The 27918-nt window shown below is 34.5% G+C and overlaps 2 protein-coding genes across 2 annotated transcripts; both read left to right on the plus strand.

The window, feature by feature from the left end:
• Window positions 1-237: 237 nt before the first annotated feature.
• Window positions 238-27917, plus strand: LOC145232428 (exportin-4-like). The gene is made up of 23 exons (XM_080097049.1): window positions 238-457; window positions 777-918; window positions 1166-1310; window positions 1676-1792; window positions 2708-2873; window positions 2936-3048; window positions 3553-3710; window positions 4276-4456; window positions 5140-5329; window positions 6184-6304; window positions 6810-6949; window positions 7219-7399; window positions 7970-8129; window positions 8701-8870; window positions 9496-9667; window positions 10052-10238; window positions 10650-10756; window positions 18826-19000; window positions 21196-21331; window positions 22156-22269; window positions 23308-23425; window positions 25060-25179; window positions 25934-27917. The coding sequence occupies exons 1-23, from the start codon at window positions 295-297 to the stop codon at window positions 26102-26104; spliced, it is 3447 nt and encodes a 1148-aa protein (XP_079953175.1). The 5' UTR covers window positions 238-294; the 3' UTR covers window positions 26105-27917.
• LOC145232433 (uncharacterized) lies at window positions 10768-17391 on the plus strand. The gene is made up of 5 exons (XM_080097054.1): window positions 10768-12329; window positions 12610-12698; window positions 13826-14112; window positions 15301-15549; window positions 16509-17391. Exons 1-5 carry the CDS (start codon window positions 12301-12303, stop codon window positions 16695-16697), a joined length of 843 nt encoding a protein of 280 aa, XP_079953180.1. The 5' UTR covers window positions 10768-12300; the 3' UTR covers window positions 16698-17391.
• Window position 27918: the final 1 nt, after the last annotated feature.

Below are 27918 nucleotides of genomic sequence, written 5' to 3' on the forward strand. Positions count from 1 at the left end.
CAAGGACAATAATCTATACGTACGGGCTAAATGCAAGTTAAAAACTAAGCGCTTTACGAAACGTATTATTCTATTCTATTATACCGTGCATGCCATGTCCCATGTGTCAAAAAACGCCGATGCTCTTCTCGTTCTCCGCTGTTGGTGTTGGATCTTTTCTTGTTTTATGCATACAAGTATACAGTTTATACAGCATTAAGCGACGAAGTAAACAAGTTAATTACCACCACACGCACTAAAGTGATTTTGCTATAAATTTTGCTATTTATACCAGCATAGGAGAAGTTGTAGACCATGTTGAGTCAAGCTGGTTTAGTTCAACGCTTGGAGGAGGCAACACATGCCTCCCTTGCTCCCCCGGACATGATTTCTCCTGAAGCAAGGCAAGATGCTGAAGAAGTTCTATTGTCATTTCGTAGATCCAAGGCACCCTATCATGTTTGCAAGGATATTTTAGGTATGGCTGGTCCCTAATGTCTTTCACAATCACAGCAGTCCTAAGTGACCAGTCTGCAGAGTGTGGCTGCTGCACACTCAATTTTTTAAAAAAACAATTTTTGCACGCCAAGTTTTAAGGTTTTGCACCAAAGGCATTTAATTGGCCTGTCTCTTTTACTTGCTTTGTGCCTGCTAAAATAGGTCTTGCACGTGAACTTGCGGGTCGTGCACGCGCGCACGCGGGACATGTAGGTCCTGCACACACAAGATCTCGTCGGGAACTGCCATGTTCTGCAGACTGGCAAAGTGATTTATCTAAGCTTTAACATTGTTTTTAGAAAGAAGTACTGTAGCTTCTGTTCAGTACCAAGCTTCTGCTACCTTGAAGGATGCCATTATTCGGGAGTGGACTATCATTGATGAAGAAACACGCAACAACCTACAGCAGTTTTTGCTGACCTTTATCACTGAAAGACCAAAGTAAGAAACATGTGTTTGCTGATGGTTATATGCATTTAGTATGTGACAGGTCATTTTAGTTGATAGCTATGCTTTTCGCAGTTTTAATTACATTACATAACTTTTGTTATAGTTGTGATATGTTATATTGATATGTGAAAGCATTTTTCTACAAGTAATGGCAATAAGTTTTATTGTTGGGCCTTGGTCGAGTTTCATCTTTTGCCTCCTGCATTTTAGTCTAATTTCCAGTTTTTGTTGCTCATAGTATTACTGGATTTGTGAGGGAAGGACTGTCAAATGTGCTTGCTGTTATGATCAAGCGCTCTAGCTTGGCGACAAAAGATGCCAACCAGCGTCTTCCTTTTTATCAACACCTCACCATGATGGTGTCTTCTGGGAACCCTGTGTTGGTAAGTTTGCCTGAACTGTCCTATTCTGACAGGATTACTATTAATTATAAACTACACCTATTCTACCATGTACAATTTACATTTCTTTAATGAGTAATTTATTAAAATATGTCATGTTAATAAAAATAACCTTGATCTGCTCATTCTGTTTATAGTTCTCCATTATGTTATGTTTATACTATACATCTGTTTATCAGAATTTTCTGTACATTTTTAGACCTAAATTTGATTCCATTGTTATTTCGGCATGACTGATTTTTGTATCCAGCATAGCATTAAAAACTCAAGCTTATCAAAGGCAGATTTAATGCATTTGAAGTATATTAGAGCTATATTAGTCATTACAACATTGTTTTTTTTTGCAGGAAAAAAGTGCTTGCTCAATTTTATCAGCTCTTTGCATTGAATTCTCATCATCGGACAAGTCTAGTAATGTTGGAATTACATGGGAACAGCACGCAAAATGCAAACGAGAATTTGAGGTGATGTATTTCATGAACACATTAACAGACAAAGTGTGGTTAATTGTAGTTCTGTTGTGACAATCTTTTATATTCATTTAACTAGAATATATTTACTAATCAATTGCTAAACTTAAGATTTACGATCTATTATATTCAATAAACTAGTGCAGTGTTTCCCAACTTATGGGTCGCGACCCAAAGTTGGGTCGCCTGAACATTCTGTTGGGTCGCTTGTTTTAGTGACAATAAGAACATCTACTTTTTGATTTCGCCTTGTAGCGTTATTTTTATATATTTCCCAAGGCTTTAAATTGTTGCCCAACGATAATTTCATCACAACTTGCGGTGATAATGGTTAAAACTGTTTGTGACGTCATAAAGTGATGTGTCAGCTCACATTTAAGCGTTGTCTGGCTAATAATTCTTCGATTCAGCTCTAAGTCCTGGTTAAATGGAAATGTTTGGTCGAAAACAACAACACTATTTGTTCGTTATAAGGTTATTGATTTCCTAAACTTGCGTAGTAATTTTAAAAAAGCTTTCCGAATTTCCAGACAAAAATTCAACTAAAATAGTATGTCCATGGGTCGCGAGAAACCAGTAAACAAAATTTTGGTAAGTATTTGGGTCGCATCAAAAAAAGGTTGGGAACCACTGAACTAGTGTATCGATTTAACAAGAAACTCTTTTAATTGTAGCACTATATACGAATTAGTTTAATAATAAAAATAATGCCCCAAATAGATATAAAAAGTGATATGCTTTATTATTCAAACGTTTCGGTAAATGCTCATTCTATCATCAGTGATATGAAGGGGCTTAACAGTTTATTGTATTTGATACTTTTCATTTTATCTGAGTTCAACCATACAAAATCTGACTTATTTACCAATTTAGTAGTAAATTGCTCACAGGCAAAATTTATAATCACAGGCAAATGATCTTCAACAAATTTTCCATCTTGTGGTGCAAGTTCTTCGCCACATTGAGTCGTCAGCAGCTGCCAAGGGTGGATTACACGGAGCTGAAGCCAATTTGTGTGAAAAGTTTTTTACAATTGCCGAACAAATTCTGAATTGGCAGTTTTCCCCAGAAGCATGTAATTAGATTGTTGCAAGATTTTTTGCATGTTGAATGATTTTATTTTTTATTATTTTCCAGATATGAGGAGAGCAGTAATTTCTCAAGACACTACAATTAAAATTGCTTTCAAACCACCAAAACAATGGAAAACGGTTTTTCTTGATCCTAACTTTCTGGAGCTGTTTTTTAAGGTATTTTTATGAATATTTAATTTTTTTTCTATTACTTTAAAAATAACCAAATTCTCATTTTGTCCCTTTGGGAAAAATATTGTTTGACAAAAACAGGAATTGGGAACATTGTTGTACAATTTTAGGTTATGGGCAAAGTATTGCTTGTCAAAGCCAACAAAAACTGCAGAATTAAACATATATATATATATATATTTTCAACTTTTATGAAACATCTTGAACATCTTGTCTATTAAATGCAATTACTCGGACTGCACTACTCACAATGAAATTTTTAGTTAACATGGTAAATTTTTTTGTAAAGTTTAAGACAGCAATGCTTTGTCAGTCAACAATTTGGGGATTTCCCCAAACCAAGTATAAATTTAAAAAATGCATTGATATGCTTTACATTGTATGCAATTGTATCATGAATGAACGTTGTTTTCAAATTCAATGTAAAGTTATTTTTTTAATTTTTGAAATATGATTTACCACTACTGAAATTTTATTTATATGTTGTAGCTTCATATAAAAGTTCGTGAAAATGAGTCTCTATGTCATGGATCAGTATCATGTCTCGCACAACTTGCATCACTGAATGGTCCAATATTTGATGATGATTCTGTTGCTGTTCAGTTTCTTGTTAATTTTGTTCAAGCATTTCTTCATGTATTTTCCAGGTACTATTTAAATTAAAAGTCGTTTGTAGTTTTTGTCAATTATTTTTAGTTTTTTTATCAAATAATGATTTTTTGAGGTTTATAACCAGGGTTGCCACACCACCCTGATTTCTAAGATTTGTCCTTATTTTGTATTACAATGTCTCAGAAAATGTGATTGTCCTTATTTCGAAGAAATGTTCTTGTTTTTGACTTGAGTCCTTATTTTGTGTTATTCTCAACATTTACAAGTCAAAACCGTGCTACCAAAAAGTAAACCTAGACCTGAGCTGTCATGAGATGCACATATTTTCTTTTTAAAGTATTTTCTATGAACAAAGAGTTGTTGGAACATATTGTTTCTGGCAAAAAATATACCATGTGATATGTATGGCTCATTTCAATGCAAAAAATTGTTCAAAAACTGTGTTTTGTTTAAAAATAAAAAATTTAGGTTGTCCTTATTTTGCCTATGTAGAAGGCAGCCCTGACGAGCAAAATCATTTTTGCAAAAAAATTCAGGCATTGGCTTTCGTAAAACAAATTCAACCAGCTTTTACCAGGAACAAATATTATTTCTTTACAGTTACAAATGTATTGAGCATGAGGTTTTGGGAATTTCCAATATCATTCACAATTTATTGGATGTTCACAAGATTGAAGTTTGGGCGCTATTGGCCAAACAACACAACCTTTTTATACCTTTTCTACAAGCTGTCACAAAAATGACTTGTTTATTTGGTAAAGAAGCGTCACATGAAGAAGAGGTACTGTCGTATTTTGTTCTGTTTCTTATCATAGCAAACACAAAAACTATGTACAAACAATATTACCATTTTATGTTACATGAAGTTTCACATTTTAGGCTCATAGTAATAATTTTTTGGACAAAAGCAAAATTATATGTTTTTTGAGCAAAAAGATACAAGGCAGTATTTGAGTGTTATAAACATCACAACAGTTTCCATTGTCATCATTGAGTTGAATAAAACCAACAGAATTGATGCAAGTTGGTGCTGCACAACTGCCATCTTTGACTAGGCGTCACCCTTTTATTTACTGTTGTGCAGCACCAAGTTGCATTCCTTTCTTCTGTTATTTCACCACATGATAACAATGAAAACTGTCGAAACATTGCTATGTTCTACATCAAATGCTCAAAATACTTATATTTTTTTGCTTGTTTGGAACTGTGCATTGTGGTTTTATATATTGATCAGAATCATAAAATAACATTTAATCATAAACAGAAGTGCCATTGTTGAAATGTCTGCATGGTGTATTATATATACACCAGTTCCTTGACACTTACAGTTATGATGAAATTACTTTTCAAATCTATGTATAGTGTTCCTAAGCATAAAATAACACCTTTTGCCAGAAACAAGTATGCATTTTAGGATTTTAGTTTGTGTTTTTGTCACTTAAGTAAAATACACTTTTCGTTTAGCTTCATGAAGATGATCAAATATACATGGAGGCATATGAAAACCTGCTAGATTCCTGGACAACTTTAATTGAACGAATGGGAGATGGTGACAAAACAAATTTTATTGCACCATGTGCGAAGGAGATTGTCACCTGTTACGTGCAGTGTCATATTTGTCCACCAGAGGGAACCAGAAAGCCAGGATTTGATGGTAATTAAACAGCTACCGTTGTTGCCTTTACTCTGATGATGAAAATTATAGGGATGGGCCGAGCTGAGCTAGAACCTGAGTACTCAGTACCAAGCATTGCTGTTTTTGATGCTCAGTGCTCAGCCTAGCAGTTGCGCAAACTGACCCGAGCACCAAATTTGCATATTCATACAAACATGCGAATATTTTTTTGAATGGGTGCACAAGAACAAAAATGACGGTTAATTTAAATGTGTTATGATTGTAAAAAAATGCTTACTTCTAGGGCCTGTACAGCTTTAATACACCACTGGTGATAAGCGACCTTGTAATGCCAAAACTTGTGTGGAATTAGGGATGTTTGTTACGTCATAATGCACCTGAGCGTGCTCGACCACTTGCAGTTGTTCTGTTTGGTCGAGCACGCTCGGGTGCATTATGACGTTGGCCCATCCCTAAAAATTTACGCTACCGCAATGACTCAGTCTGCATGTTTCATGCTTGTTGTTGTTGGAAACTGGTTGCCGCAAATGTAAAGTGCCAAATGAAAGTTAAAAAGTTACTAACTTTCAGAATACAGACCAAACTTGTAAGCGCAACATATATCCAGTTTCTCACTTAACAGTTTAAAAAATTGTTTTCTCCCTTATAGACTACATGGTAGATGCTAAACCATAAAAGACTGTTTGAAATTGGTCTTTTTACCAACTTCACAGTTTATGTTCCTGTAACTAAAGTGTTGATTTACAAACCACATGTACTACAAATTAAAGTAAAGTCCTCCTCTTAAGGTTTAAAATTCCCCATGGTTTGGAACCACTGTCTTAGCGAATGTATTTAAGATAGGAATTTGTTTAGATGCGATTTTTTCACAGATGATGATTCTGATATTGATGAACTTGAAGAGGATGATTCTGAGAAGTTTGGTTGTCAACTGATTTCAGTCGCGTCGCTAGCAAGAACTGTACCCCATGAAACGATACCACTGATCACAAAGTGAGTAATTTGAAAAGACCTACAAGAAACACATAATTGTTTTGCTTGGTGTTTGAGCTCTAATCTGAGCATATATTCTATAGCATTATAAAAGTTGTACAAAAAGCGTAAGACCACAAACACAGTTAGACCAACACAGGTTGTTTAAGGCTGATACTGATTTTTGGTATTTTTTGCCATTTATCGTCTGTGTGATGACAAAAAGGATAATAATCGTAATATGTCCAATATCCATGCCGATATTCGATCTATCCCTATCAAAAACATGTTAAAAGTGCAGAACTTTTATTCCTTGGGATGCATTTGGCCCACAGATAATGGGTTGCACTCCATGATGTTGTACTTTTCGAACACTGACTGTATGGCAATAGACCTATAAAGTTATCAATGCATATTAAAATATGGTCACAGTTATAAACTTAGACACAAAGTATTTAGAGCTGTTGTGTAGCATTCAGTTAATTGGCAATCATTTAATTTTTTTGTCCTCTGTTGCCATTACTAGGTTGTTAGAAGAGAGAACCAATCGATTGAGCAGCCATCTACATCGCGTAAAGCAACATTCTAGTACTGGTGCCTACAATATTGCTGATTCATACTTAAATGATCTTTATGAAGACATCCACTGGATATTGTTGCTAGCAGGTAATTTAAAATCTTTTCTGGGATGTCACATACACTAAACCCTGTTAGTTCATATAAAAGACATCTAGTATGTAAAAATGTAATTTGGTATAGATTTAATTTGCTTATTCTTAATTTTAGAACTATTATATATTGTTAATCTCTGTTTATCACCAAAAGCTATTTTTTTAATTGAAACCTAACGACAAATTGCCCTGAAAAACACTCTGTTAGCTCTGTCCCACCATAGGGGAAGTAGAATCTTTGTTTCAAGTTATTAACTTTTTTAGGTCACATTCTTGCTGACGAGTGTGAAGGAGAGACGGCACTAATTCCACCAGAGTTGGTGAATTATTCCATTCAACAGAAGTCGACTGTTAATGAAAGTGTAACGCTGCAAGTACTTGGCTCACCAACTCAAAAGCTCAGTGAAATTCCTGGAGCGGAGCAATCCACTGACTTTATTGTCAGGTAAGATTGCTGAAAGTTTTTTCCATAAAACATTATTCATTTCTGGTGAAAAAATTGTGTTCCATTGCTCATGAGAGATCACAAAAATCTGTAATATTAGTTCTATTGGTAAAATTTTTCTTTTTACATATATTTATGTTACTTCCTTTGAATTAGGTGGAACAGTTGTACAATCCCATTAATCAGATAATTTGTTTATTTGGAAAATAATCTTAAATGCCAACCATAGTCAGTAGTTTAAAAAAGCAATTTCTTTTTCAAAAATTTTTCTCAATTTCATAAACCAGTTTGTTTGGTTTATTTGTATTTGACTTAAAAAGAAAAATCACATTACTTGTCCTTACTAAAATGAAAAAACAACAACACTGGTTAAACAACATTTATTAATTGACTTAAGACAGCTAGCAATTGGATTAAAAGAAACTACAGAAAACATTTAATGAACTGTAATAATATGAAGTCATGTTATTATGCCACTTAAGAAACTACTTAAAAATTTCAGAGATTTATATAGGTAACAATGTGGTTGTACATAAATAAATGTAAACTAAAATATCATTGTTCATGTAGATTGACATCAGCTGTGATTCGACTAAGCCAGGTTGAAAGTGATGCATTGGAATCTAACATGATGGAAATACTAAGTCCACAACTCGCTAGAGACCTAATGTGGTTTTTCAAGTTATGGGCGGCGACATATTTGCAATATGCTGAAGACTTCTATAAAGAGGTGGGCTACTTTTTGATTGAATTGTGTATTTGTGAAAAATTAGCAAAGCTGTAAGTAAGTAAATCTAAACCACTGCATGCTAAAATGCTGCGGTCTGAAAATTGTATATATCGTAAAATTAATTTGTAATAAGGTCTGCCGAAAGATGTATAAAATTACTATTTTTTGCTTATATATTTAATGTTTTTTTAACATTTTGGTTGCATAAATTTTAAATGTAAAGAAATGTAAACATGTATTGATATTTCTTGAACTTTTCAATGTTTAAAAAATGCATAGTGCCCACAACTAAAACATTTTTGAAACATTGTCAATGTATATTTTTATTTGACAATATTTTTGTCTCTTACTTTCAATGGCAATCAAAATGTTCGTACAATTCTAAACAGTACCAACTACAATTTAGCTTTTTCATGCGAATAAACAAAACATACAACTAACTGAAATTTTCTCTGAAAAATTATAAACTTAGATTTGGAATTCAACATGCAACAATACAGAATTTGCATTTAACTGGTTTTGAATTTGTGTTTCTCATACTAAAATTTGATCTTTTTCTATGTTTTTTTAGCTCAGCCCTGTACTGTCCAGTGCATTTGGCCGTAACTCTCAAGGTGCAAAATGGCTGACCAATTTTCTGATCACAAAAATCTACCTCTCATTGTCTTTTTGGACAGCTGAAATAGCTGTGCTAGACAACACAACAAGTCTTCTTCTTACATTAGTTGATCATCCTGAAAGGTAATAAACCATGCAAACTAAGTTACTGCAAGTTTATTCATAAATTATACCGACTAAAAGTATATAGTTTTGAGATAGGCAACATACAAACTCTGATCTTATGTTTTAGTATTAATGTGCATTTACAATCTTTATTCAAGTTATGCATTTTAAAATATTTGTTTAGCTTAACTTAAACAAATTACTTGGTTTAAACTAGTGATTTTGGCCGAATAAGCTGTTTTTCGATGTTTCGGATGCGGCCCGAACTTTTTTTGAAAATTTAGCCGAAACCGAACTTTTTGATTGCACGGAATTAATGCCTAAACTATCATTTTCACCAATACGAAATGTTATAATTTAACTAATTGTTGTATCTATAAAATACAAGCCACGTTGTCTACAAACTATTACAGGTTTAGTAAGTTTCCAAATTGTGAAAGTGTTTTTGATTTGTCATAATTCACTTCACTCACATCAACGACACAAGGTTCGGTTGAAAACATCCATAGAAACAGGAATTTTAGGTTCTACATTTAATCATTCGTCCTTAAGATTGTAAAAACATGTATTTTGCCTTGACATCTTATTTCGATAGAATCCGATTTTTGTTGTAAACTTTTCAATGAATTAAATATTTACTCAGGTCGAGTCAAGTTGTAGAATCTTCTGAATTCTGGAAGCTTGGAATGAAGTTTTGCTCAAACCAGCCTCCATTTAATGCACTACCTCATGTTGTAAAACAAAACATTATGTCTTCCCTTGTACTTGCCGGCTCCGCAAAGATGAATGTGTACAGGGATAAATACTGGCAGCAGGTACAATGTTATACATTTTTTGTGTGAAGCTTTTTGTTTTGGGGGTGCAATTTTCTTCTACATTGTAACTAAATCCAAGTAATCAAACAATGTCCTTTTAACTTTCAGCAGCCTCGTTTGAAAAAAATCAGAGACTTTTCTTCCATTGGTGAAACAACACATTGTGCTAAACTAATTTAAAATCTCAATTTAAAGAAATTAAAAATATAACATAAAAGGGCTGAACTAAAACCAGACTGACCATGGGCATTGTGTATTGTGGATTTTTTTCAAAGAAAACAACACTATCTTTAAATTACTTTCACTGATTAATTATTTCTTGTTTTCAAATCTGCAACACTTTCATTTGCTTTGCAGTAATTTTTAAAATATTCAATTTTTTAGACCCTTGAACCCCTGCCTAAGCGTTACCATGAGCTGGTGTCCAAAGACTGGTTCGTTAAAATGTCTCAGGAAAAGAATGTACAGATGGAAATTTCCGAAATCCTTACACTGCTGCAGGGTGTGGCAATTTCTTCACGGCCAGACAATGCCTCAATACTCTTCAGCTTTCTGTCTCCCATCATAGCAGGTTTTGCATTATATTTGTTGTAAATAATTATTTTTAGACACACGGTGGATGCCAATAGTCCAAGAGGAACAAATGTGGCAGTTAACTTCGAGGATTTATTGAGTCTATGTTCTTATGGTTCACAACATATCAAATTCAAGCCAACTCCAATTTTGACTTGACCTTCCTGCTTTCTACCTGACATTTTAGTAGAGAAATTCAAATAAATTAAAGATAATTTTTCTGCGATTATGACAGAAAAATATATGTATTGATTTGTTTCGTTCCCTTTTATTGTAAAAATGGTCAAGTTTATGTAACTATTATTTGCCAGGTTATGTGTTTTTATTTTATTTTTTTAACATGGCAAGTTTTTAGTGAAATTTTAAATAAATCATATTCTTCATTTCAATCATCTTTAAACAATTTCAGATTGCCCCAAGCTGTTGTCAGTCTACCACACTTGTGAAAATCTTGTCATTCTCATACTTGAACTTCTTGTGGAAATTGCGCACAAGCAGATGTGTTATCTAAACCAAGTAAGTAGCTTTACTATTTGAATTGTATTAAATTTTATTTCATTGGTTTAAAAAGTTTCAATTTGTTTGGTTAAGATGTCCACTAGGTGGAAATAGGGTGTAGAATAGCAATCACAAATCGGTAATCCCTTCAGATTAACAAAATCAGCCCCTGAATATTGCAGAATATATGTATTTTGCCACCCTGGCATCTTCTTCAAAACCACAGGATAAAACATCAACAAACGATGAAAGTTTTTCATTCTTGGTTATATAATCATATAAAAGGTGATTCTGATCATGTTACTTGTTGGAAGGTCTTATACTGTTCAGTTCAAACACACTCTTCCAAATTAAGTTTGTGGTCTGTGAAGTAAAATTTCCAAAAAAATGCCTACTGGTCATTACAGTCTTCACTGTTATCCAGAGTTTTTAACTTTTTCAAACAATCGCTAACATATAAATTATTGTTGAATTTGGAAATTTTTTACCTAAAACTATGTTCTGGTCCACTGTATGACTACAAGGTGTAGTACAAAAAGGTTTGCAAAAAGCACAGAAGGGAGCAGTACTAGCCCAGGTTAAAAGCCATGATCTATTGTTTGTTAATCTTTCCAGAGACAGTTGCTTTTGTCTGATTCATCAACATGATGTTTATCATTTTAAGTAGGTGGACAATGTGTAATGTCAGGGAGATTTTTGCATAATGATTCATCTATTTGGTAATTAAAGAGAATGTGTGACAGATGCAATTTTATTAGTTTCTGGTTAGTGTGTGTCTAGCAATTTAGTGAGAGAATTGTTTTTAAAGGTAAATAGAAATTGTTTTGCATAGTGATTCAATTTAACTCTTAAAGATGAGTAAGGTGTGTGTGTTAATCACTTGTGGAATCATAGCAATGTTTTGATTTTCAACAATATAAGCAAGTTGTATTCATTAACATGTTTAATATAAAGGTCTTATTGGGCTTGATAAAGCTTTGGTTAAGTTTATACAGTTAAAACTTTTTAAAATTATGCATTTTTAGGAATACATTTTTTATTAAGATTTGTTTGATAGTTAGAGAAAATGCATGCAAGAAATTGGATTAGTTGTTATATCGCAGGAAAGAGATTTTGTTATTACGGTTTACAAAGTAAAAGCTTGGTGCAATGAACCTAAATTTACTGTGAAGAGTTAACAATGTAATAAAGTGTTTTAGTGCAGACTTCTTTTCAATTTTAAGTTGTAATTGAAAACCGTTAACCAGCAACGCAAATACCCCATTTTTATCAGGTAACGCTGAACAGTGTTTGTGAAATGCCATTTTTTCCTTTTTTACATAATCCCTCTGTGTGCGTGCTTTCAACGGTGTATCAAAATCCAGGTATTGTTTGCGAGTGGCCTTTTTCTTGCTACACGTGTTTCAGTCTCATCAAACAATTTGTGTGTCTTCCTTCAAAGGGGGCAGCGTTACTGCCCAGATAGTGTTACAGAAAGGTTTTTAAATTGTGGGACTTTAATCTGTGCAGCTAGTGTAAAGAAAAAGCGACCTAGTTGTCATGTGAAGTGATACTGGCACAACATGAGGAGAATATGTGTGTGGACAAAAAGGTAAGCTATTTTAGTCATACTTTTTAACTAACTTTTACCTTTATATTGGTATAACTTGTTTTCGTTTGCGTGCTAAATTTTTTTTAAATTTATTTGTGCAGGTAGGAAGTTGTCTACAATTTTTTTTTCATTTTATAGGATTATCTATAAAAAGACCATTATTGTTTCATTTTATTAAATAATATACAAAAAGACCATTATTGTTGCATTTTATTGAATAATCTACAAAACTACCATTATTGTGTCTAATGTGTTAAGCTTTTATATTCATTTGTTGCAGAAAAAAGCAATATATTTTTGTGCTGGTCTGTTTGACTTGTATTCTCCTGTTGGTACAGCGTGAGGACCATGAGGACAACAATCATATAGGTATATATGCAATAAACACATATTTGTAATGTAACACTAGTGATACATTTTTTTATCTCTCTTGGAAAAAAGTGTGATTTCTTTTTAATTTTTTTGCATTTGCAATGAAAATCTTATGTGAGAAATCTCATTTTCTTATTTGTATACAATTTAAAAATTGCTAATTTGAGTGGTTCTTATTCGTTTTGTTGTTTCTTGTTTTTATCAGTTTTATATGTTTCGTTTTGATTTGTCCAGTGATGAAAAAATTTGAGTTATCGAGAGCCAAGACCAAAAAATGTTTCCTGGCCAAAAATGATTTTAATATTCATATTTTTTCAATTATAGAGAGATAAATCGCAAAAATAATATCTTTTGCAGCTAAATCAGCCTTGTCTAACTTTAATCCCTTTTCTGTTGCCTTTTGAGACAGTATGCCTTCATAAGCGAATTATATTTGTTTGGTATACAATACTTGTTTTAACCTGGAAATAAATATTTCCAAACTTGTTAAATGTAGTATAAAATGTAGATATCGTTACATTACCGTATTTTACGGATCATAAAGCGCACCCGATTATAAGGCGCACTGTCAATAAATTGCTTTGATTAGTTTTTTGTTCATACATAAGGCGCACCGGGCTATAGAACGCAACGTATTTTAAGGAATATGGGTTACCGTATAAAGCTCATTAAACAAAAATGCTCAATATTTTTTATGGTTATTGTATTTTAGTGTAGGCAATAAAGCACTATTTGATCCATACATTAGGCGCACCGGCTTATAAGGCGCACGATCAATTTATGAGGAAAAAAAGGATTTAAATTGCGCCTTATGGTCCGTAAAATACGGTAATAGTTACAGAATAGGGAATGAGTCCCAGAATTAATTTTTTAGGATTTTATAGCTATTGACAATATATTAAAGCTAAGTCTGTTCTTTGTAATTGTTGAAAATAAGGCAAAATAAGGACTGTAGTCAAAAACAAGGACATTTCTCAGAATGAGGGACAATAATTTTTTCTCAGACATTGCCCTTCAACACAAGGACAAATCTTAGAAATAAGGACGGTATGGCAGCCCTGATTATAGCCATAGAACATGGACACACACTTCAATTGTTAAATGTAACTTTATTCTTTTTCTAGTGGTGGAGGCGCAACCTACAACAACCACATCAATTTTAAAAGAAATTTTGGTCCAGCCCACCCAAACATTGCAACAATTAGAAACAAAACGCGTTCCACAAGTTTTGGACAATGAGTTCTTCTCAGTGTGTCAAGTTTCAGGATTTCTCGACACAAGCGCTTATCCCCTTGTTGATGCTCAAACTGTGTTTTGTGGAAGCATTCAACGAAACCCACGCAAAAAAATAGTTTTGCTGGGTATCATGTCCATCACTTTTGCTGTAAACTGTAAAGATTCTTTTATAAAGGTGAGCTAAAAAAACATTATAACTTGGAAAGATGGAAATAAATTTTGTGGAATTATTATATTTGTCATAAACTTAACTGATTTATCATGATTTAGCACATGGGTAAACAACTATTATAAAGTGGTCACAATACAATATAAAAAATCACAATACACCAGGTCCAAAAAAGGCACCATACTGAATCAGCCAGTCACCAAGCATTCACCACGATATGGCAAGGCATACGCTAGAGAAAAATCTAGCCTTCGGTAGGATTCGAACCTATGACCGGAGTCTTTCCTGGACTCATGCTCTACCAACTGAGCTATGCAGGCTCAATGGAGAATCCACTAAGAGTTAAATCACAAGCCTTGTATGCTGCACATGTCAGCTTTGTAGTAGGGGATCACCAGATTGACTAGTATCAGTACAATTCAAAAAAGTTTGAAATGCCAGCCCCAACCAAGAAAGTTGTAAAATACCTCAAAATGTAATTTATCAAAGTCAGAGTTATACTTTTATAATGTTTTTGCCTGCTGGCACATATGCACATTAGGAAATTACAAAATTTACTCCAGTTCATTTTATGCGTGGCATTTGTCTTGCTTGTAACAGGTGTTTGACCATTAAAAATTGCCTGACAGGCATTGGCATGCTATTGTTCGAAATAAAGCAGTTAATAGCCTGACAAACATTGTACATGTTTCTAAGTGCTTTACATATTTGCTTTGGTGAGTGGCCTACTGGACATTGGTGTTACGGTGCATATTCAAGTCATGTATGCTGCATGAGTCACAAAAGAGCATGTGTTTAAACTGAAAATGAACATAAGGAAGTAAATTTTACATGTACATCATCTTGTTTTAATGTCTGGACTTAAAACACCTAATGGGCCATTAAAAAGAGGCAGTAGGCATACAATGGCATCATTGTAAGCTTAAACTGTCCTGTAAAAGTGTCTGAAAATTGGCATACATTAGCCCTAACATACTATGGGAATTTATGACATTGTTTTTTTAGCAACTACAATGATCTGACCTGAAAAATTGGACCTCACTGTAAACCTTAATCAGTCTTCCACTGATTTTAAACATTTGTGTACATTTTAGGCATTCACACATTAAGTAATGGGCATTTTTAATATGTTTTTCAAATAAAATACCATCGGAACTGATGTAAAATGTAAAATTTTTGTTTTTTTTCCTTCAGGGTTGTGAAATGGCCATACTCTTGCCGGAAAATTACATGATTCTGCTGAAAAAGGTTATTGTGGAAAATGCACGCTCCATGATAATGGTAAACAGTGCAACCCTGACCAAGTCCAATAGCGCTAAAATGATACCTCTATCTCGGAATGGGTCAATATCAGACAGTTTTTATGTCTTGCCCAAAGACTTGTCATCAAAGCTTGTCGTGTTATCACTGCTTCGAGCAGTTGCCAGCTATTGTATGGTGCAAGTAAGTATGCAAAATTGTTTGTTTTAATGAATTTTTTATTATTTTGCTACTTTTGTGAAAAGTGATGCAAATAACATTTTGCTACCACCTTAACCATCAGTTTTTAATTTCGTATCGTTGATAGGAAAATTAATTTTCGGAAATTTGACTGAATTCAAGTTAAACCAATTTAGTCTGGTAAAAAATATACTGTTCAATGGCAGCATAGCTCCTTAAGCTGCCTGCAAAAGCCCTGAATCAAACCCACTAATCCATGGGATTTGGTAAATTGATATCCAGGATTTCCCAAGTCATTTCCTAACATAACAAGCAGTTTTATAGTCAATTGTATATTTCCATGGTGATATTTTTTTAGTTTGGGACTGCTAGTACAAATTTTATATTTTGCATCTAAGAAAGTTTCATTTTTTCGTTTTTGGAGAGTTTATGACTTAAATCTATTTAACTGTGGTGGTCAAATAAATTTCCAACACATTTTATTAGTAGTCTCCAATTTAAAAAAAAAATTAATTTATCACCTAAAAGCATGCAAGTGCAAATTGTCCAATATAAAATGAACAAAAGAAAATGGTTCTATAATACAATGGTTCAAAGTAGAGTTGTAAGCAGCCTGAAATTTAAGCCCAAATCTATTCCAAACCTGAAAGTACCCACCCAGGACCTGGTCCAATATTGACATTTTGTTAAAAAAGGACTTTTTTGTTAAAAATTTGTAAACATTAAAACATTTTGTTAAAAAGGATTAAAATTTACCAAGGTGAATCTATGACACCAACATTGCCTAGTGTAAGGTCAGGCTTTAATTCAACCAGGTTTGTTACCAAACACATAACAGGCCTAAACCTGAACCTGACCCCCGGAAGCTCGGCCTGGCTTACAATTTTGTTCCAAAGTCTCATTTCAGGAGGCTATATGTTAATTACCATGTATGCTAATAGGCTTTGTGTACATATGTTTAGGTGCCACTTTTGGACAAATATTATGTGACAATCAGCAACCTTAAACACAATGGAGTAGTTTATCAACCTTTTTGTCTCTTTGTTGAGAAACTTGGTAGCAGTATCAAGCAAGCTTATGTTGTGGCTCCCAATGTTTGTGAGGAAACCTTCAAGGACCATTTCTGCATTATACACAGTCTTCTGTTATAGTTTGTTGTATGTTTGTTTGCCTTTTCATCCAAATTCCAAACCATGCCCATACATGGAATATAGAGTTATATTTTTGTGTTAAAAAAACAATTTCAAATACTTGGGTAAAAATGATTCTGAAATTTCAAATGGATGACAACATATCAACTATTAAAGAAAATTCAGCTTTAAATTTGCTTTTGGTGTTCTTTATGTTATGTTTAAGCAACCTGTTAGTATGTTTCATTGCACAGCAAAGTTGATTACAATACAAGCATTTTAGGTTTCAGATTAACTTTCAAACAAACTTACTTAGGTTTTTAACACATTTCAGTAATATCTAACGGCTAATTAATGAAATGCATAAAAATAAGTTTAATAAATGTTAAAAATGTGTACAATAAATTCAATTTGACAAGGTACGTTCAGTAATTTTCCTCCAGTACAATTTCAGCATTGTTATTACATTACAAGAAAACAAACAATTTCCAATTCAATTGATCAGAACATTGTGGCAGTGCAGAGCATTTATTTTTTGTTTGTTTATGAACACCTGTTACTTTTTTATATGTTACTGGATTTGTTTTCCTTCTATATTTTATTGTATGTTCTCCTATGCAACCACATATTTCATGTCCTACTCTTGACATTGTGTGATCGTTTTGTGATGCTCATGATACATTCCACAATAAAACTCATATTTCACGAAATATTATATGTTTGAGTTACTGCTTTAGTAACTGGAAGGATTTCTTGTAAAACCAACATTATCATACATTTGTTTCATGTCAAAGTTTTTATACATATAGCTTTATCATCTATTAATGCAACTTATTTAATCTGTGCCAAACATTTAAAAATCTTACCATCAAATTGTTTAAGTATCTGCTATCTTTAACATTTTTCACAATATTCTTTGGTTTTGGTAGCTTTTCTAGTGATTTAGTTCTAAATCCAAAAGTATATGACTAAAATTGCGGTATTTGATGATTATAGCAATTTACAGTATTCCCAGCCAATATGTGCGGAATAAAGCTATTAATCCTAAAATGACTCGTAGATAATTTGCTCTTTGTGTCGCTCAACAATGCTACGTGTGGTTCGAATGGCTGATCAATCATCTTATCTATCCTTTGTATTTACTGGAATATTGGTGTCATGGGAAAACAAATATTGACATGTTTATGGGCTGTACAAATTTACTGGGAGGTGGCTGTTGTCATAGCAACATGGTAACCTGTTTTCTATTCAGCCTTTTTTGCCTGTTTTAGTTTACCTGTCACCTAACACAAATAAATAATAGTGTTTTTTGTGAATTATTGTCCCATTGTCATGAAATCAATTTCGTTTATGTTTAGCTCTTGGTGCTATACATTGATGTTTCAAATTAATGGTCAATGTCTGTTTTTTTTTAGTTCTTCAAAATTAATATTAGAACAAAGTTGCCAACAACTGAACCATATTTTACTTGCGCTTGTGAAAGTCTGAGACAGTGGTTTTCTAACGTGTTTGGTGTAGTTCCCCACTATGGTTAATCACCAAGTTTAAATTTACTCCTGTTGATATTGTAACAATGTTTTGTAATCATCTCAAGGCCGGGTCTGGCTCAGGGCTCTAGTTTGGTGACTCCTGACTTTTTCCCTCTGCATGCACTAAAATTTCCACCAGTTTATAACCGTCTAAGAAATTTCGATCTGGTTCCAACCCAATTTTTTTTTACTACTGGTTATAGATTCGGAGCTAAAATAACAGTGTTAAATGTGTGTTTTTTGTTCTTTTTCAGTAAAATGATCAATATATGTTTTCGGAGCCAATCAAAAAAGCTTAACGGGAGAATAAAACCTTTGAGTTTTGAATTCAGTGAAAAAAAAAGTTTTCGTTCCATAAACCTTGGTTAATACGAACCCATTTAGACCCAAAACTTTTTGTCGTTTAAAGTACATTAAACCTACGTTAATGCGGACCCATTTGGGCCCCAATATGCCTAGATTAGGCGAAAATCGGGATTAACCGATGTCGATTGCTTCAAGCCTTACCACATTAAAAATCGTTGACACTTTGAGTTTTGTCCGAATTAGACAAAGTTATGGATTAACTGAATTCGGTTTAACCAGATTTAATGTAGTAACTCTTTCTTTTTGCAAATCAGGCACAGTGTCAACAGATGTACGAGTGGTCTATGGCTGTGTTAAAAACCTACAGCAAGCACAATTTAGGCAAACACAGCCGCGAAGCCGAGGAAGAAGCCTTTCAGGACCTTTCTCTTATCATCGAACTATTGACACATATTCTATCCAAAGACTTTATCGACTTTAGTGACACAGGTGAGAGTTAACGCTGGACAGACTTTGTCGGAAAAATCGCACAGTTTTCGTTTAAACTGAGTCAGACCGGGCTATTCGGGTTCGAGATTGGGTTTTATTAAGATATGGTCTTGATTCGGGCCTGACTCCATATCTTTTGTCCGTAATTTTTTAAACCATAAATCACCTTTGCTAAGTAGCTAGTTGCTGAATATAACCTAACGTCCCACAGCCCAGAAACGCCCTGTTTAAGCCATTGTCTATTATTGTCCTTTGTGTATACCGTACGCCTTCTTTATTATAGGCCTGTCAGTCAAACTTTAAGGCCAAATCGGGCTTCTCAAAAACGTTTCGGGTTTGGGCTTCGGGCTCGGATTTTGGGCCCATATACAACTCTGGACCTGTCAGCTTTGTGAATTTAACTGTGACAAAGGCCTTATGAATATGCAAATATTGTTGCATCCAAGTTTAAAGCTGATGATCTGGTTATATACCGAAAATAGGCAAAAATGATCATATCTGAATAATGTATGATACTGGTTTCTCGAAGATGATTCAGCTTCTGGGCTGCAAACAACATTTGGTCTTTTTGTGATAGATTCTACAGCGGGTTCAAAGTAGGATTAAAAAGACAGTGTATCCGTTTAATTTTGTTCTTCTAGGGCAGAATCATGCAAAGGCCACATGCTTAAACTTGTAGGGTTCGGGCAAATTCTTTAACAATACCAAAATTTAAATTGTCAAAATTTTGCAATGTTGTGGAATTGTGATTAGGTTTTAACAAAGACTAAAATAAAGAGTGGAAAAATAAATGTTTTCAATGATTTTGGCAAGTCCTAGATTTCGATACAGTACTCGTTTTTGTGTGTGAAAGACCTTAGCTTACCGGGTCCGATAGTTTGGGGTCTTAGCTTTGTGTTTGATTTAAAATGTAACTGACGGTTTAGAACCACGTTTCATTGTAAACAAAACGGTATAGAACCACGTTTCATGTAAATTTTCATAGGAACTGGTAAACCCAAATCTTGTATCGGTATTAGATCAACTGTCGTATTTTGTTCGTAAAACCTGTTCTAAGCGAACAATTTCATCCATCATAAAAATCGATATGAAAGAATTTCCCCTACAATAGTCAGCACACATTCAATCGTTGTTATTGCCAAAAAAGGCGACGCAAACAGCTATTTGAAGGAGGTAATATTGCCAAATAAAATATTTATTCTGTTAACCATTATCGTATTACCTGCCAAGCCCATGAAATCCATATGGATATTTTTGGTATCATGTATCACATTGTGTACGCAGAAGACGTGCGACATATTCAGGACACGGTTCTTTGTGACAAGCAACGCGAAAACCACCTGTCACTGGTATCGCCTTTTTGAAATATTTGGAAAATAACGTATTTACTCGGTTGCAAGCCACATATTAAGGTGTCAAAAAATAATGTAAGCCGTATTTGTGATGTTGAATACATTTGTTCCTATAACTTATAACACTTTTTTTCTGTTGCTACATAGTAAAAATATTAGTCAACAATAGTTGGTCACGCAAATAATTGTACCAAGCATGGCTTATGTTGACGTGTGAAGCCAGCATGTCAAAAATTTTGAACGTGAAATTATTTAAAAAGCATGGAGGTGGAAATAATATCGGCATGATATTAAAATGTATGCCACTCTCGATCATAAGCCGCTCAAACTGTAGGGTAAAAAGCTGTATAAGCCAGGGCTTACTATCATATAAAAAACGAATCATTTCATTTCTATATATTAGAAAAATAAACCAATGATTTGGGTTCACAGCAACAGGTTCTTGTTCCTTAAGGTGCGTTCAAAACATGGTTTTATTGATACGCAACCGGAAAATGGCGTCAAAATTGATTGTTACGTAAACAAAAGGTTGTTTGTCCAAACACCAACACACGCTACTGTTACCTTTGAGAAAGTGATATTTTTGAGTTGTGGTTTACGAACCACGTCACTTATGCTATTTGCATTCCCATTTACGCTTAAAATTAGACTGTTTAATACTCTTTGGGTCAGAGTTGTAAGTCCGGCCGGGCTTTTCGCGACAGGTTCGGGCTTTTTTGTGTTTCAACACACGGGCTTAACACATTCTGTCTTCGCAATTAAAAAAACCTAGCTAAGTAGCTAGGCTACTTGCTCTAATGTTTAAATACTACATTGTTAAAATTAAAACTTTGCTATTTGCAGACAACGAACTACACGCAGAGGTTGTGATACGACAACCCGAAAACGAAACATCAGCTGCAGATGTTGTCCTCTTTGGACTTGGTATAATTCTTCCACATATGAACTCGCAACTTTTACTTTACCCTTCTTTGTGCAGGTTTGTATACATTTCCATTTTTAATACAAAAGACAGTTTTTGTAGTTAATGTCTAAAAAAAATTACTGGAGGTACATAAAAAGTAGAGACACACCTAATTCGGCCGACACCAAGCATATACAGTTAGTGACTTTTTGTCTGGAGTGGGAAAAACGCCAATGTTCTAAATATCATATTATTTAATTTGAATCATGATTTTTGTTATGGCGTTAAAGATCGAGGGTACCTTATGTAGGAGAAAAGGCACGTTTTACATGTAAAAGATTCGAATAATTTGTCACGATTCGGCCGAAACCGAATCTTTATAAAAATGTCCGATTCGGCCGAATAAATTTGGCAAACCGAATATTCGGTACATCACCAAAAAAATCACTTTTCCCACATGCCTGACAAGTTTCTTTATTAAAAAAAACAGAATGTTCAACTTTTGAAGATTAGGGAAACACAGTAATGTGTGAATACATAGTGCTCTACCAATCAGATTACTTTCAGTTTTTGTCTATTTTAAGTGAAAGATGTCTGGTGTAGTATGTGTATAGTAATTTTTTTTTCTTTTATAGAACTTAGCAGCCGATACAGAAATCTGATTTTATGCACCAGCGAAAGTTTAAAACTTACTCCAACCTTGTACGGTGCACATAGTTAAGCTAGGAACCGTACCACGTGTACAAATGCACGTGACAGAACGATTTTACTCTTATATACAGACTGGTTTCTTCATATTGTAATTTTTTTTTATTTCACTTGAAAACCGCCTCGTAGTTTCTTAACGATCTCTTCAGCAAGCAAACCCGAAATTAAACTTTCTTTCTTCTGTTTTTCAGTCAATATTACAAGCTCGTTACATTCTTGTGTGAGATTTACCCAGAGAAGGTTGAGAAGCTGCCAGCGGAAATGATGCTCGCCTTTATCCATTCTCTCCAGCTTGGTTTAAGCTCGTATCCTTTCTAATGTTTGCTCTTGTTACAATGTACACAATGTTAACCTACCTAACCCATCACCGCTAGATATTGAACAAGTGAATGTAAGGAGTTTGTAAAACGCCTTTCTTAATTGTTTTTGCGGTGATTGAGGTTCACCTGACCTGAGACAAATATCTTTTGTGGGTTTATTTGCACGATATGTTTGACAAGCCAACATGAAAGGTCAAAATAGATGTTTGTCCTATAAATAACTATACGTGAAATTATATTAAGGAAGTCCAAAACGCATGTATGAATGAAAAACAAGTTTGCCTTGATATCAATTTTCGTGATTGAGTGTTACTTAAACTCTTATGGGTCCGCGATTTTTAGCGGATTTGCTTGTCCAATGGCGATATAAATCTGTAAAGTTTAACCAGAGGTACCGAACCTATTTTGTCTCGTTTACAACTTGGGCGCTTTTGTGGTCTAGATGATTCGATTTTTAGTAATTCTTCTAGGCAAACAGTTGTGTTTTATTATTTTTTAGTTTTGTGGGGTTTAAGTTTGCCTCGGCCATGGTTGCCAGCCAGCCAATGAACTACTGAATTTTTGTCTTAAAAATTATAACAGTTGACGCGGGTTTAGTTATAGCGTATTTTGAAAGATTGTGTGGTACCTTATTAAGCAAAACAGACACGTTAAGCTCTTTATATTTGTGTTGGATTCGGAAAAACATTCGGTTTAGTACTCACAACAAATTATTCGGCCGAAACCGAGTCTTCCTAAAAATGGCCGATCTGGCCTAACAGTCGGTACATCTTTATTTGGACCCAGTGCAACAAACCAACTGTTTTCGGTGGCATTATTTGAAGCTGAAAACTACAGAACTCTGAAACCGAAAAATATAGATCCCAAAATTTCAACTGAAGTTTTTCTCAACTTCAAAACGGCGAGAGTTACATCTATCCAATCCTTAACAGTATTTGTGCTTTGTAATGTACTGTACGGTACTGCTGGACCGAATTTGAAACATTTCAGGTCAGTTTTCTTAACACTTTTATTTAACACAAGATATGGCAACGATAATTGCAAGTTGTGCTTGGAGGCTGTTGAAGGTCTCGCTTTGCAGTGTCAAAAAACCAAAGAACAACCAACGGAGCTTCATGTTGCAACGATGTCCTTTGTGCGAGTAAGTAAAATTCGTGGCTAAGCTAATTTTCTTGTCACTAACCCTGTTTTACATTTGATGAATATAAATTTATAACTGGGATCAGCCCTAAAACGTTCATGCAAACCAGCGATCATGGCATAATCATATATCATATAAACCACTGTAAACCAGACTGATAGAAGGCGTTTTACCGAATCAGCCGGCCACCAAGCATGCCCATATGGCAAGAAGTAGGCTAGAAAAATCTAGCCTGCGGTGGGATTCGAACCCACGAAAGGAGCCTTTCCCGGACTCCTGCCTCGTATGCTGCACATGTCAGCTTCGCAGTAGGTAATCGTCAGATGGACCAGTAATCATTAAGATAAATATACATTCAAAACTGTGATCAGCACTAAAGCGTTCATGCAGACCAGTGATCACGGCACAGTCATTTATAAAGGCTCATTGAAAGCGTTATACCGAATCGGGCAAGCCTGTTAAAGTGCGATTTAGAGTTAAAGTTGATTAAACCCTAAATGTAAAAGTTTCTTTGCGTTTTTGGAGACCATAAGTCAAGTAGAAAACAGTTTGAATCTACCTTTACATTAAAAATAAACTATTACATATTTATTCATTCTTTGCAGTCTGCTATATTTTGCGTAACAATGACCTTTCCATTTTGCCATTATCTGTAAATATAATTGCCACCTAAAACGATAGTGATACTGATTTGCTCATATAAATCATATCTCTGTAAGGCAGTAACGCAAATCAGTACCAATAAGTTAATTGTGTGGTATGCAAAGTTACGCATGCAATGTTTGCAAGAGGCAGTAATGTAATCACAGCATAGTTTTATTGCAATGCAAACAGTAGCTGAGTTAGCTCTCCTACCGCACAATGTAGTGAGTAATGTTTTTTTAGCCACACGCGCTTTGCAGATTTATTCAATAACTCCACTTTCCGGCCCCTGATTGTTACCATGGTATTTTTTTTATCTACCACAGACAGTGTCAATATTAATTCTACCAAAAGCACTGGGTAAATGTTTAAACCTAAGCTTTTTTGGTTTAAATATTGTTTGGGGCACTGCGGAATATGTGTACGCTAATATACGTAGGTTGACTTTATGCATTTGTTGGTAAAATGAAGCTTTCAGTACATTTTAAGCAAACTGTGTTTTTCGTTTTGCATTACCGATGTACAGCCCTGTGCATTAGGTGAATGTTTGATCTTCCTCGTTAGTGCTGGTGTGAAACGTACAATTTTGTTTTTCCTCTGTACATTTTATACCAAATCGTGTTAGTAGTTAACAAACGATTTTTTTTAAATCGTAGTACGCCAGACCTGTTGAAGGCTTTATACCTTATCAGCCGGTCACCAAGCATTCCCATATGGCAAGAGGTAGACCAAAAAACTACCTTGCGGTGGGATTCGAACCCACGACAGTAGCCTTTTCGGGACTCGTGCTCTACCAACTGCTTCAACTGATCTTTTTATATTGTTCTTTTTTTTGTTGATGATGTAATTCTTAATGCGTGGGTCTGTAAATTGTTGGCAAGAAAAAGTTTGAATATAAACATAAGTCACTGTTTGTTTGTGATGTTTCCACATGCATCAAATCTTAGTAGATGTAATAAGAGTCTGTTTTTCACGTTACTGTTTATTTCCAGTTGGTTTTTGACTCTTTGATTGTTCATGCCGCTGACCTTGACCTACTGAGAACTGCCGGAGAAACTTTTTATTCTCTTCTCTGTTTTCGGCCGGACCAAAGCATGATTTTGTTTAATCAGGTGAGGTTATGTTTGCTGCGTTTTTAGTTGCAACTCATAAAACAACAATTGAGTCTAGGATTAACTTCAGTTGTGTTGTTGTTTTTTTGGTGAAAAATAACCCTTTCAGAAAATGCTGCCGATTAAGCACAATTCGGCACAATTGTATCTCGATAAAACCGTATTGGCGACAAACGAACCATGGTTTAGACCAGTGGTTTCCAACCTTTTTGACGAATTCCTCCCTTAGAATATACTAACTTACATAGTAAATGCTAAACCAGGGGTGGGGAATCTGCGGCCTCCTGAATGTTTTTTCAAAAATGTTTTTAAATTCTTGAATGTTGTAGTGAGGGTGGAAATGTAGGGAGGAATTTTATTTTGCTTGGACCGTAAGTCCAATAGCACATCGACCAGTCTGTAAGTCAAAAAGTTTAAACACCACTGTCCTTGTTGTAGGAAATAGTCTGTGCGGGCTAAACGAGAGTCGATAAACCGTTTGGCGGCCTTCACAAACAAAAAGGTTCCCCAGCCCTGTGCTAAACCATACAGAAATTCCTTCCCTCAAGTTTATAGATACCTCATTTGGTAGGAATTCTTCCCCAGTTGGCAACCACTGGTGTAGACTTTAAGGGTTTAACAAGGACTAAAAATCGTTAGTAGCTTGTTGCTGCCAGATATAATGAATATATGAGAATTGCCCAATAAAAAGTTTTCACGAAAGGTAAGGTGTTCGACAAAATTCCGCCATAAGAATGTGTTTGTTTTTGTACAGGTTATAGAAAGCCAAGCTGATCCATCTTACAAACAACGTCTTGCAGAAGCATTTCATACATTAATACCTGATCCTGCTCAGCTACTGCCTGACCGTCCACATAGAACAGCTTTTCTTAAAACTCTTGAATCAGTGATATTTAATATTAGGGGAATCCTGTGTGTCAAATAACCGGGCCGTTGGAGGCTACTATGTATATAACAAAATAGGAAATTTTTTTTTCTGGCCTTGTAATTTGGCTGTTGCTGCTAGTTTACAAGACTGCTATGTTGTATGTTGTATAGTTGAAGTTTATTTGTTGTCCTTAGGAGACTGCAAGGTCTCATGTATGCTTTATATAGAACCGTTTTTGAAAGGCTGCATTAATTTAATGGCCAGTAAGTATAATTACATGCTTAGCTTCGTTTTTGCTATAATGATTTACGCCAGTGTCTGAATATTTAAGGTCTTTATTCATTTCTCTTTATAGTCTGTGTTTAACAAGTGGGCAGGGGCACATGCAATTGCTCTGTTTGGCCGAAAACCGCTGTAGTGATTCATGATTTTTTTGAATTACAGCACCACAAATGCGTAATGCATTTTAAAATTTCAGTAGAGCACCAAACATAAAAACAGGGTAATTCGGTACCAACTAACTATAATCTCCTCGCTCTTTTTATTTTAAACAGGGGTAAACAACATGAATCTCACAACCCCAGTATGGCTCTTTACTGGCTTAAAACTAGGCATATTAGAAGTGGGGTAACAAACTAAATGCCTTCGTGTCGCTTTGCTTAAGTTCTGGGTAAGTTTGTTGTTTTTGAATGAAGGGTCATTGTTTGGTTTGAATGAAGGATATATAAAACAAGGTTTTTATACAACACAAATTTATAACCTATAAATGTCAGGCGCCTAAAAAATAAAAAAAATTATACCCCGGCAAGCCATTTATGTTTTGCACCAAAATTAAGGAGACACTTTTTTGTGATAACGTTTTTAAATGTATTTATCGTATTGCAACTTAGTTTGTTATAATTGCTAAAGTGATCAATCAGTCCCTTAACATCGACGATATCTCTTGGATCTTTTACACCAGTAACTTGAGCCATCCACTTATTTCCAGTTTACACCGCCGTGTATGTGTCTCAGTTTTTTATAAACGGCATGTTATTGGTATTGTAACTTGTAAATTGCATTGTGTCACCATTTGTGCAATAGGTACACCACAAAAAAGCAACCCTATATCGAGTATGTCTTCAGAACAATTAAGTGCTTTACAAAAACAAGCATTTTTAAATTTTAAAAGTAACGTGGTAAAATACGTTTGACTATGTCTTCGCTATGTTTGTTTTATATCTATCATGCCACATTATTGCCCCAAAAGCGTATGTCAAGCATTTCAAAGTGGTATTTAAGCGCTTTATTGCATGTGATTTTGCCACAAAACACATTTAGATTATATATTGGTTGAGTAAATCCATACGTCGTTTTTGTGAAGAAAATTGTGATGATCAATGTCCCTTTTACCAGCTGTGGTACATTTTACATGTTGTTTTGTGCGGTTTTTCTGTATTAGAGTAAAACGCATTTGTTTGACACTGATACTTTATGTCATGAGTCGGCCATCTTGAACTAAATTTTGACATCGCATTTTCCTATTAAAAATGTTTTTTGACATGTGGTGTTCATGAACTGTTTTTTATTTATTTATTGACAACCCAACGACAAACTTGAGTATCGTTGCAACTGGGTATGACGTCATGGCGTGGATAGTAACGTCATTGACTTGCTTATGATAAAAGAATGCCTACCCGTGTCTTTCGAAGTGCAATTTACTTAACCCAACTGCAATTTTTGCGCATTGTTCAAAGCCTTTGTGTGAATTCGTGACCTGTATTGTGAAATTTGTGTATTTGTTCAAAAACCGTGCTTTGTCTTTTGAAGCAAGTGCCTTTTGTTTTCTTTGTTTATCTTTATTTAACTTTCGATTTTTACATCTTGTCAGT

This window comes from Phallusia mammillata, chromosome 6 (assembly GCF_965637545.1).
Source record: "Phallusia mammillata chromosome 6, kaPhaMamm4.hap1.1, whole genome shotgun sequence".
NCBI classification, from domain to species: Eukaryota; Metazoa; Chordata; class Ascidiacea; order Phlebobranchia; family Ascidiidae; genus Phallusia; species Phallusia mammillata.